This window comes from Polypterus senegalus, chromosome 14, assembly GCF_016835505.1.
Source record: "Polypterus senegalus isolate Bchr_013 chromosome 14, ASM1683550v1, whole genome shotgun sequence".
Classification (NCBI taxonomy): domain Eukaryota; kingdom Metazoa; phylum Chordata; class Cladistia; order Polypteriformes; family Polypteridae; genus Polypterus; species Polypterus senegalus.
Window position 1 is genome coordinate 97,138,200 of NC_053167.1, and position 13,089 is coordinate 97,151,288.

Below are 13,089 nucleotides of genomic sequence, written 5' to 3' on the forward strand. Positions count from 1 at the left end.
AGTACGTAGAAAACCAGGAAGAGCTCCAAAAAGCGCTGAAGAAAACATGCATTATATAATTGAGAAGGCAGCGAAACAATAAGAAGCGAGCGAGTGACATATACAACCATATTCATGAGTGCTGCTACTTCAGAAACAAAGCACGGTGTAAACCTAAAGTTTAAATTAAGTTCATAGACAGGCTGCCGCTGGCGTTTGTCATGCCCATGGGTAATGCGGGATACAAGTTTAATGAGAGGCGCGGGATATAAGCGAGTATTGATCACTTTGTAACTAAGTTAAAATTGCAGGTGAAGGGCTGTGCTTATGCAAATTCCGAGACTGTGTTTGTGGGGATTGACAGTTAAGGCGGGTGGGGAGTCACGTCATCATCTCCCTCCCATTCACCTCATTTCGCTCTGAGCTGAGCTCCGCAGCTAACGCAGTGTTACGAGCGACTTTGTAGCGCTGCCACCAAATACTCACAGAAAAATCCACAAGTTAATACACACGCTGTCTCTACAGTTTCTCCACACTGAATCCTCCAGGCACTACTTACAAAAGGTTACATTGACAATCGTGTTACGTTATTTTTAAAATGTTTCCTTTTCTTAGCACAAGCACAGCTGAGAAGCTTGATGCATGTAATCCATAACGCGTTAAAAATCACGCATTTAATCACACTTTGCATTACAAACAAAGGGAACTTCTGTCAATGCATGATTTCCTGGTACACCGATTACATTGATCAGCGCTTCCGATTCATTTTACCCTCGCACCCCTTGGTTTGAGAAGAAGTATGAAAAATATGAGGTTAACACAGAAAAACAAATCACCAATTGAAGCTTTATGAATAATCGATTCACCATCAATAATTGTTTTGGTAAAGCCATACTCAGTGTAATCCTCCTTCCATTTTATAATTTTTCCGCCACTAGCCATGATTAAATGAACGGTAAAAAAGTAAGAGCGAAGCGAGGGTGACTTATTCAGGCAGGCAGGCGACAGCTCAATAGCTCAAATTTGGATATAAGTAGGTTCTATTTAGTCGCCAGAAATATCTTTGTTAGGAATGGAAGTTGAATTTAGTCTTTAAATTTCTATGGTAAAGAAAAAGTTATGCAATGATGACTAAATTTAACTATATAAAGTCAAAACTTGTATATATAAAGTCATTCCGAATATATAAAGTCAAAACTTGATTATATAAAGTCACTGCTGGAATATATAAAGTCAAAACTTGAATATATAAAGTCATTCCCAAATATATAAAGTCAAAACCTGAGTATATAAAGTCAGCGCTGGAATATCCATCCATTTCCCAACCCGTTGAATCCGACCACAGGGTCACGGGGGTCTGCTGGAGCCAATCCCAGCCAACATTGGGCGCAAGGCAGGAACCAATCCTGGGCCGGGCACATGCATCATTTTCAAAACATTAACCGAACAGTGTTTTTTTAATGTATTTTTCTGAATACGTTTTTGTTAACTTAGTTCAGTTTAGGGTCTTTTCAATCAATAGATTTTGACTTTCACTTTATATATTCAGGAGTGAGTTTATATACTCCGATTTTGACTTTATATAATCAGGAATGACTTTATAAATTCGACGCTGACTTTATATATTCAGGTTTTGACTTTATATATTCCAGCTGACTTTATATATTCACGCTGACTTTATATATTCAGGTTTTGACTTTATATATTCCGGGTATTTTGCTATATATATATATATATATATATATAGAGATATATATATATATAGATATATAGAGATAGAGATATATAGATATGACAACAACACTCATATCAATGTCAAAACAATTACATTAACAATAATGTTACGTTATTTTTAAAATTTTTCCTTTTCTTTTTCATAACTTCTTTAACACACTATTTCTCCGCTGCGAAGCGCGGGTATTCTGCTAGTCACTGAAATAAAATTAAATAATTTTGAAAACCTAATCTGAAATCTGTATTTTTTTAAAAACCAGAGTGGTACTGTTATTCTGTTCCAGCAATATGTTAATGTAGTAATAATTTAAAAGACTGTACAGACAAACCTTGTAAAAATAACTGTCAACTTCTTTAAAGGTACAAAGATTAAAAGAGTCATTGCAAATAGTTTGTGAGGCCTAGATATACAGTACTGGAATTGCAAAAATTGAAATATGAAAAAAACGATTGATATTAATAACCATCTTGCATTGGATCAAATGGAAACCCGTCACTCAACTCAATCCAAAAATGAAGCTAAAAAAAAGTTGAGATTGTAAAATTTATGGACAATTAAGGCAAATATCAGATGCTGCCAAAAGTACCCATTTTTGGCTCATATCCTTTTTAGTGTTCAAATAAAAGTCCTTAGACAGATGCAACATAATAGACACGTGATCAAAAACATGCTGTCTATTTTGGTACTTCATATCATTTTCAGTGCTTGACATCTGTGAAATCTTAAGCTCATAATGGTAAGGAAGAGAACTAGCAAACAAAAAATCAAGGCTGTTTAAGTGCAAGATGTGGAGGAATTTGATGCAAAGCATTGGTGTGACAATCTCAGAATGTCTAGGAGGACATTCAATTACTTATGTCAATGTCTGTCGGCAAAACTCTCTTGGAAAAATAGTTGAGATCCATAATTTCTATCAGAAAACACATAGCAGTCAGGTTTATTGGCAGGTGGCAGGTGCAGAGTACCACACACAGTCGAACTAGTAAGTTAGCAATGTGTTTGTTTGCCTACATATGTTAAAGGGCCTTGCATTATGCTGCTCCAAGGAAATGACCTTCAGGGTGTCCAGTTGGAGATTATATGTTTTCAGACAACTCGCCTCATTCAAACCTGGATCACCTTTAATATATGTCAGCATATGTCTGTATCATATATATTACTACATATGAAACTAGTCTAAATCCGATATGAAAAGCTGAGATTCATTGTGATCTTTAATGTTTACAGCTCTCTAAAAAAATATCAGACCCATTTCAAATGTGAGAGAAAAAGTTGTGAATGAGTTTCAGTGTGAATATAGTTTAAATTAGTTGATATTTTGTACATAAAATGTCAGCCTATCATGTACCTTATGATGATGGTGACAGCAAAATCATATTACCAAAGCAGTTCCATAAACTATAAAAAATTTCATATATATAAATTAATTCAAAGTATAATAGTCATCTTTAAAAACTTGCCATAATTCCATTTCATTGTATCCAAGGCAGCCCATGCCAGAATTGGAATGTAAGCATTCACGCAATGCACGTCATCACAGTTTTTCTAATGAGTAATTGACTGTGTAGAGCTTTTTAGCAATTCAGGAGCAAAAATTAATACTGTGATCTTTTTGATAATGGTGAACAAAGAATGATGATATATTTGCAAAGTTTTAAAACAAGTTTTAATGTAAACCCACCTGACTGGTGCTTATGCTTTGAATTAAAATTTGTATCTGTTCCTTTAAAGCCTAGTGTTACATTCCTGTTGTCAGGTTGATGATTTACTTTTATTGTCTTAATTAAGTTGGAAAGATATTATTGTTGATTCAATTGTTGTGGTGGATGTTTAAAACTACAAATAAGTTTCAAGCAAAGAATTTACATGGAACTTGTCTTTATTCCAAATATGAGAAATATTACCTATGAACCAAAAAATAAAAAAATCAATAATAATAAAAAAAACTTAAGTAGCATATGATAATTTTGAACAAATATTCAACACCTGTGCTCCCCAGATGCTCAGATTACAGAGTTTTGCCTTATTTAAATGCTGCTGTTGAATCTACCGATACCAATGACTAATCTATACCCTCAAAAGTACAGTAAGTGTTGTCAATATTAGGTCAGTGAATACATCCAAAATGAATTGTTATTATTTATGTTTTAGCCTATGATTTTTGCCACCCCCCACATGTTCATGGCCATTTGATGCCCATGGTGATTGAGTTAGTAATGGTGACAAGAGCATCTTTGGTAAGCTGATAAACAAACATGGAAAATTTTTACTGTGACTAATATTGAATATTAAACAGAAGAGTCCAAAAATCATAATAGTGAATGCCTGATGCTTTGATTATTTTTATCACCAAATTTGATTATTCTGTATAATATAACACTACATTAGATCCAACCTTGTTCATTCAGGACTACTACTAACACATTATTCATCAAGCCATGCATTTTCTAACTTATTCCATTCATGGATGCAGTTAGCTGGTGCAAGTCCCAACAGCATCAGACACAAATTAAGAACCTAAAACAGAATGAGGTGCCAGTCCATTTGTAGTGCTAGACCCATCCATAATCACTAATATGGTGCCAATTTAGAATTAATCTGCAAATCTTTTCAGTGTAAGAAAAAACTATAATACTTGGAGAAAACCCCTTTAGACTCTGAGAGAACATGCAGTCTACACACTGCTATAATTCAAGCCTAGGACTCTGATGCTTTTGAGGCAGAAGTACTGCACACTATATCACTGACCATGCTACCCATGTGTGGTGTATCTTGCCCTTTTGAATGGCATAGATTTAAGGGATATAAAAAGTGAAACAATAAAATATTAAAGCTTGTTTTCTTATTCAGAGCATGGTTATTATTACTGCATGTTAAATGGGACAGAACATTTTTCATGAAACAATATAGTGTAAGGATATTTTTAATCTGCGTTTGGAAAATTGTCTTTAGCCCCGATATTCTTACATTTAGTCTGTAAAATTTCAGTGGTTATGGGGCTAATACATGATAAAGGATGTATGATGAAATTCTAAAGCTTCAAGTCTACAGTGAAAATAGTGGTTTACGTTTGTGCCACACATAATATGTTCCATTAAAGTTAACTAATTTCATTTTAACACACTGTGTGGCCTGCCCCTCAAAACAGACTTAAATGCAAATGATCTCCAAGCGTTGACCCAAGTATTGAAAAACAACAGGACATACTATAACTAAAATATATTAGCTTTGTCAAATAATATAGGCCTAATTCCGGTTATTTACAATTAGCACTGTTAAAACAGAGCAGTCTACCAATAAATACCAAATTATCTAAATAGGCCAACACGCCACTTTATAATGCATAATGACTAGACTGTTGCAGAAACATTTAAAGCTCTCTTCTTTAAAAAAAAAAAAAAATCTTTTTTATTTTCACTCATAGCAATCACTGAAATCATTGTAGAGGCATTTGAACCATTAGACTTCTCAACAAGTCTACTGGCAGCAAGCCATTTGTGCTTTGTTATAGGTCTAATTTAGCATAGCCATAGCAACTGATAGTAGAGACATTAGGTAGCTGAAAGCTGATCTACACAGGAAACAGTGGCTCACAGCCTCTTTTTTATAAGTGAAACAGATCTACAGGCCCAGCTGAGAATAGAGTTTTTCATGATCAGATTTTCATGAGTGAGTTTTAGTTGCAGTAAGGGGTTTATATTCAGTGAAACTGTTTAAAACCACGCAGTTGATAGCAGTCTTTCACATACCATATGCTTTTTATAGATACCTGAAGAAATTGGATTTGCAATGATGGCTTATGTAGATTGAAACTTGATGCATTATAGGAGGTGTTGTACTTCCCTCTGAAGTAGTTTCAGAAATCTTCCTTTAATGTGTTAGGTTCTCTCTGTCATTCTTGCTTAACGTCTGTACTTTCCAGTCTTCAATAATTTTCACCTTCTCTAGGTTCAGTGATATTCTATCAAAGAATAGACCTTTAAAACTAATATGTCTTCAAAAGTAATTCAAGGGTTACTAGTCCTCAGTGGGTGTTGTACATTTACTTTGCATTTGTCATTTACTGAACAGAACAGGAAGACACGTCTTTTTCTGGGCTGCCTATCACTCTTTAATGCCCTGTTTAATGTATTTAACACTGTTTTTATATGCTAGTCTTTTTAGCTCAGAGTGATGGTATTCTTAATACTTGAATATTCTGTGCTTCGTATTCATAGCATAGTTTCACGGTTTTAGAACAATGTTGAAATAGTAGATTAAATAGCTCATCTAGGATGGTGAAGACAAACAGCTGCCCTAATGGCCAAATCTGCTTTAAATGTTAAAAATAGCCTAGGTTTTAAAGTATTATTTTATGTTTCATTTATTTCCAGATTTGAGAAGTGTTGAACAGAAGGCTGTAACTGTATACATATCCTTACCACTGTATAGTAGCCTAAAACAAAATCTTTTTTTTTTTTTTCTTCTTGTGATCATGCACAATTCTGTGCTAAATGTATTCTGTTTTAGAAGTCAGGCTGATATTGCAGAGGGTCTACTGACAGTCTTTCGTTAAATAGGTGTTTTAGATATTATACAGTAACTACTGTGGTGGAAGGCTGGGGGGCCCTTACCCGGCCAGGACGCCTCCATAGTGGAAGGACTGGGGGAGAGTATATACACAGAGCACTATTTCCCCCAGGGCGCTAGATGGCAGCACCCCTGGGTTGCAGTGGTGCCTCAGATTACCACAAGGTACCTTGGGAGTTGAAGTTCAGCACAGCCCTATTGGGTTCTGGAGGTGCCACCATAGCATAGACATATATAGGTAGACGCCGCATTCACTGTGTTGCCCAGTCGGACACGATACGTCAGCACGTCTGCCATATTGCGAGTGGCAAATGTGCCATTTAAGCTAATACAGGTAGACGTGGAAACTGGGTTTTCTGATGGAAAAAACAATAACGTTTCAAACAGTATCATTTACATACAACAGATTTTGGTGAATCGTTTAAATACAATTATTTTTATCCCTGTATACACTAATAATGGCCATTATTGAGACAAAAACTTGATCAATGTCTGAAAGTCAAAATAGTAAGACTGCAACTGGCAGTCTGGTATTTCTTTTAACAGTGAAATTATATACTCAATGACAAAAATAAACACTTTTATTGTATACAAGTTAGCTTAATAATTTCTGAAAACATTTCACTCATTCCACTCTCAATCTCAATCTGTCTCTCACACACACGCACACACAGACACACAATGTGGTTACTTAAATATATACAGGATAGGATCTAAAATCCTTGAAACAGAACTGTCTTAGCTTTTTCCGTGTGTAGATACTCTGTAATTTGAGAGTATTCAGTCTGTCAATATGGTGCAGTCTTAGTTTGTGGACGATGGACACAACTAAAGACATGAGCATGAAATGATGGTTGTCAATTTCAAACTGTGCTCCTTGAGAAAAAACACATCATCTGCACCAATCTCAGCCCGAACAAACTGATTCATCAAAGATACACTGACAGCTTGCCCTAATGTCGACTGTTGGATAACACGCTCAGCTACTTTGACCACCTAGACTGTACCCTCAGAAGGAAGCATCAAACCTCATTTTTTAATGTGATCAAGTGGTAGCTTTGATTATATGATGCCAGTACAGCATCTGTTACCAAACTAGCATGGCACACATCCCAGGACAGCTTTCTCAAAATCCCGTCTAAGGGCTACCTCCCACTACTTCCTGAGGTGGATTTTTTGGGAAACCTTCAAAGTTTGAGAAATGTTATTTGCTAACAACAATCTACATAGTTAGTGACTACATACATTTAGCCAAAATGTTGTTTGGAGGCTCATTTAAGCACATGAATGCATAGCATTGCTAGCATAGCCTGGCGTATTATAAAACGGGATTTTCTAATGGCCAAATCTAACCAAAACAATTGTTTAGCCTTACCTATGAAATGTAATCCCCCGGGATCTGGTTTGGAGCATATAGCAGTTTGTACAATCCCAAGCAGCACATGCGTGAGGCATCTTTATCCACTACTTCACTCCACAGCAGTGCCACTCGCAATATGGCGGCAATGTTGACATACGATGCTGCTGGTCATGTGGCGTCTAGCAATTCTATGTCTATGCCTTAGAGTACTGCAGGGACTGCGGAGCCCTAATTTGTTGGGTTTCCGCCTCACCCAGTAGTGCTTCTGGACCACACTAATGGGCCACCGGAAGCATTTCCAGGTGCAGGATAAAAGAAATTTGCAGAGTTGGGAGGGAGAGGACAACACTCAAAACTAGGGAATAATTTGGTTATCCCATCTGGGTATTTGGAAATGTGGCAGCTTATAATGCAAAGTAAATATCATGGCCATTACTGAAGCAAATTTGCTAATTTTTTACATTTCTTTTTCTTAAAGATAAAGATACTGATGTCACAGTTAAGGAAGATATTGATGACTTCTGTCTCAAAGATACAATAAGCATTGCATCTACAGATTCATTTGTATCTGCAGCTGAGGTAAGATCACAGTCAGAGATACCAGTTTTACTGCCAAATATATATATATTTTTGTACCTGTTTCATTGAGGGAATATACCTACTACATCTGTGCTGACAGCATGACCTAGTGTCAAAAAAATTGGACTTTACACCAGAAGACTGTTGGTTAATTCTTTCTCCACCTCCATATGTGATCCTGATTAAGACCCTCAGAACTGTCGGTTCTCCAGCGGTTTTAAAAAAAAAAAAAAAAAAGACAATTCTAGTGGATTTAGATCATTAGAGACCATAGGTGTAAAGTTGTTTATTAAATAGATCATATTTAATACTTTGTAGAAATTTTAGGCAGCCATAATGTGGCCACCCTGCTCCATTTAAGTTGAATGTGAAATTTTCTTACTCTATTTTATTTGAGGTAACACAAAGTATAGGCCTCATTTAAGTATGTAATTCAAAACTGACAGACATGTTAATAAATCAGCAAAGGTAATAAATGTAAAAATTATAATATTTCCATTATTTTATTTTAAGCAACCTAAAGCTGACCTTGTTTTACCAATCAGACAAAATAATAGGCTAAAAACATTGTTATGCTTACTAGCGGGCTGCTACCAAAGGAATGGCTTTCTGATTTTGTTAAAGAGGAATGTGTATTAACATTGTTTGGTTTATTTTATCCAGTAACATTTGGTAACTCAGAGAGCCAGTAGTAAATGATGATCAATTAAAAAAGAAAAGACCCACAAAATACCTCCAACTCCAAGTAATATTTGTCTGCCAGATTTAGAGTTTGTCAGTGAAGTGACCGGTTTTTTTTTTTTGTTTTTTTTTTTTAACAGTAGCCTCCGTTATTCCCCACCAGACATTTTATAATAGCCTTTATTTAGCAGAACTGTTTCATGACCAAGTGATATTGATCTATTTATCACAGTTGCACAGGTTGAGTGTTGCTCATGTGTTCAGGGTTACATAATAAAACAACTTTTGAAAGCAGTTACCAGTGTTTGGTTAGGGCATGTTATAATGGTGCAGTGATTTTATTCCTTATTTGGATTATGCTATTATTTGTGTTAAGTATGAGAAGTACATGCCGTAGCACATTTCCCTGAAAACTCTTGCAGAGGTTAATTTCAATATTCAACAGCATTAATTCCAAATAATTTCTTTGAATCTTGTAGCATTGAATTTTAGTGAAACTCCATGTAGGGATGCATTGCATTTGTTGCTAGATCAAGATTGTTTAGAACAATTTGTTTGAAGTGTATCATTGCAATGGGAGCTTGTGTCTCAATGCCACAATGGTTAGAAAATACCTTCATTACTGTAAATATTTTGATATCTTAGAAATTAGTGCTCACAAGAAAAAAGATATTGCTTTTAGAACATCAAATAATTTGTTCAGCCTATCTGTGTTGGTCACTCCGTATACGAATTATATATGTTCTCTCTATGTCTGCATGGTATTTCTCACAAATCAAATACCTGTTTGTTGGGTTAATTATATTGCAATATTGCATTAGTCTTTCATTTACATTTTTTCCTTGGCTTGGGTACAGTCTATTCATGTATCTGTATATAGTAGCAACAAAGAAGTTTGAGAGACTTCTGCAGTTTAATATTTTGACTATTCTCTGGAATGTTTTAACAAAGCACTCTGGCCCATGGGATTGATTTATGATGGATTTTTCTGCTTTCAGCCAAAGATGCTACAGGAGCCAAAAGCATCACATTTTTCTATAATGCACTCTGGGTATAGAGAGAGAAAAAAATATGGTTCATATACCTTGTGCCTTCAAGCCCAAAAAAGGTAAAATGCAGTTTAGAAACTCATAATGGCACTTATTTTTACCTGAAAACCAAAGTAAAAATATTTTATTTGGTAGTTATTGTTTCAAGTAATGTTTTCTAGCATCTTTTAAAACTGAATGTATGTATTATTGTTACAGTGGTTTGTTATAGTAAAATCAAATATTCTGATAACCACAGATGTGTGTGTATATACTGAATTATTTATTATTGATATAAGTGAAGAAAAATATTTTTCTGGTTTTAAAAATTTAAATTCTGTAGAGAACTGTTCCTTCAGAAGTGTAATTTGTAGGAACTTCTCAGTTTCTACATATTTTTAAACTGACATTTACAAGATTAATTCAGCATTAGACAAACTTTTAGATCACAATTAATCACTTTACGCATAGTTGGATCTTGCCATCTTTGTCCAAAATGTGTTTTCATTTTCCCCTCTTTTTTATAAGGTGTGTATTGTGTGCATCTGGAAATTTCATGCCTCTACCACAGAACTATTTGTGAATAAATTGAAATGTTAATGTACAATATTTTGCATCTGTTGTGAATTTTAGGGCCAGGCAGATCCTAAGTTAGACTTTAAACAAAGATAATAATAATAATTCTTTAAATTTATATAGTGCTTTTTCACTACTCAAAACACTTTGGAGGACCCGATGGAACACATGATCTCCTTACTGTGGGGCACACAGGAATAATATCATCTTTTGCTATTATCTTGCCAGACCTTTTCTAGTTTCCACTTTCTTTGAATTTTAAAAGTGTGAGGTGTCTTTCTCAAAAAATGTCAGCATGTTTTCCTTTCATCAGGTGCATGTGTTATATAGATACCATTATTTTTTAGGTTTGTCCTGGGTGTTCCTTGTGGCTGCAGATTTTTTTTCCAATGAATTTTACAATCAGCAAGTCATCTATACCTTTAACTGAACTCATTGTTTAAATAGCTGGATTTATTTGCTTCTCTTACTTTAGAAGAGTACAGTAGTGTCAAATTTATATTTAGAAGAACTTAAGAAATACAGCTTACATTATTCAAATGTTTGATTCTGTCTTGAAATTTCTTTTTAATTCTAAGTAATATGATGTCTTAACTGTATCTGAATATTGAAAATTGATGATGAAGAGAGCAGTGCAAACAGCACTGAATATTAATGGGCAATAGCTGCTTCACTGTTACCAACTTGTGTTCTGTTACTAAATATCCAGAACATTAAAAAGAATAAAATGCTAAAAAGCAAATCATTACCCATCTAACACACATGAATCCATGCTGCATTTAGTAAAATTTAGCATGACCAGTTTATAATTTCTGATAGACACGGCCAATTATGGACTGCAAGGGGTCATCAGAACTGAACTTGAGCTCAGTTGTAATATATGTTCATTTGTAAAAATAACTTTGGAAACCCCCATATACCATAAATAGCACTTACATGCCCACATATATATTATTCTGTAAAAAAAAATTAAGTTGAGAAGTTCTTTTTAGCCAACATTTGTTAATAAGATTACTGGTTTGGTGCTATGAAACAGCTGATTGTACTGTGAAGCACTCTTCTTTTGCCATCCCCTGGCTGACAGCCTTGCAGCTGCTCCTCTATTTTCAGATTTCTTGCTGTCTAGTCAGACATACCAGCTCACTGACAAGTCGAGCCTGATGAAGTGGGTAAATACTTTACAGCAACTCTGTTCTGGTTAATCACTTTCTAGTTTTCAGGATAATCTATTGGCAGAAGTGTGATGAATTGTTGCCACTAGGGAAGAAACCCACTTCCTTTATATTGTCAATGGCCTCACAAAATTATGCTTGGCCTGTTTCTCGTAGCTTTAATTTTTTAGGATGATGCATGTACACATATGCTAAACCTATTAAAATCAGATGTACCTCATCATTTTCCTTTTCTTTCCTAACCACAAAGGACATATTAAGACCAAGATACAAATGTTTAGAGTTTGGAAGTGCCCAGTCAAATCTTTCTCCTTCCCCTGAGTTTAAAATCTGTTATCCTGTTATAAATTGTTAAAAGTTTGAAGTTGTTACTTCTTTTTATTTTTAAATGCTGTTTATGCATTTTATGTCCATTAAAATGTGAATAATTAGCAATTCATTTCAATTTTGTTTCTGACAATGCTACTACAGTAGAATTCTTTAATGTTGTGTGATCCAGAAAATTCTTAATAACTTTATCTTAAAAATCATTAACTATTGTTTTAAACAAATTGACTGTTGTATGTAGATGTTAGATGAAGTGTAATTTTAATTTTTAACTCTGATTTTAATTCTGTACAATGTATGCTGAACGTTTAGACTATAAATTTGGTAATGAATTAGAGTAATTCAGTTGATACAAATAATAAACATTACATCTGCATCAGTTGGTTTTTCTCTATTCCCTTTACTTTCTGTTGTTAATTCAGATGGTTTTAATATTTCTACTTACAGTCGGTACAGATTACATAATGCATGGCCCTAATCACTTCTGTTGCCAATAATAGCACTACTTGAATTCTCGACTGTGATAGCAGGCAGAAATACAGATAACAGTGCATTCTTTTTTTAAAGAGTGAGAGGCACAGGCTGAATAATACCAGACCACCTTTTTCCAATATAAAATAAACTGCAAGAAATAGGACCAACAACCAGTATTATATCGGACTCGGACTCTTAGATATCAAAATGACTGGCTGACTGTCACAAGATACTTGTCTAAAAATCACTGAATTACCATTCTGTTTTAAAAATACACGTTTCCATATTTGTAACCCAGGATTCCTGAATCTTTTTGTTTTACTTATCTAATGGTAATTTGCATGTTTCTTATAATGTTTTATGTTTTTCTATATCAATTTAATCTATTTTAGCCTACAGCAGAATGTGTCCTTCAAAAGTGTTTTTCTTTATTATTATTATTATTATTATTATTATTATTATTATGTCCTTAGCTTTCAGAGCATAGAGAACTTCGCAGTGCGTATGCTTTGGGTAACCTCTGTCACTTTCCATTGTATGAGGAAGCTTTACATCTAGCAGAAGAAGGGAGGATTACCTGCAGAATACTGAGGTATGCATTTGGCACGT

The 13,089-nt window shown here is 34.6% G+C and overlaps 1 protein-coding gene across 2 annotated transcripts in view; it reads left to right on the forward strand.

Annotated features, from left to right (window-relative positions):
* miga1 (mitoguardin 1) overlaps positions 1–13,089 on the forward strand; it is a 99,110-nt gene that overhangs the window by 58,293 nt on the left and 27,728 nt on the right. For both annotated transcript variants that reach the window (XM_039736056.1, XM_039736057.1), the window contains 2 exons: positions 8,122–8,222; positions 12,954–13,072. In XM_039736056.1, coding sequence (XP_039591990.1) covers positions 8,122–8,222; positions 12,954–13,072 — 220 coding nt within the window. The remainder of the gene's footprint in view (positions 1–8,121; positions 8,223–12,953; positions 13,073–13,089) is intronic.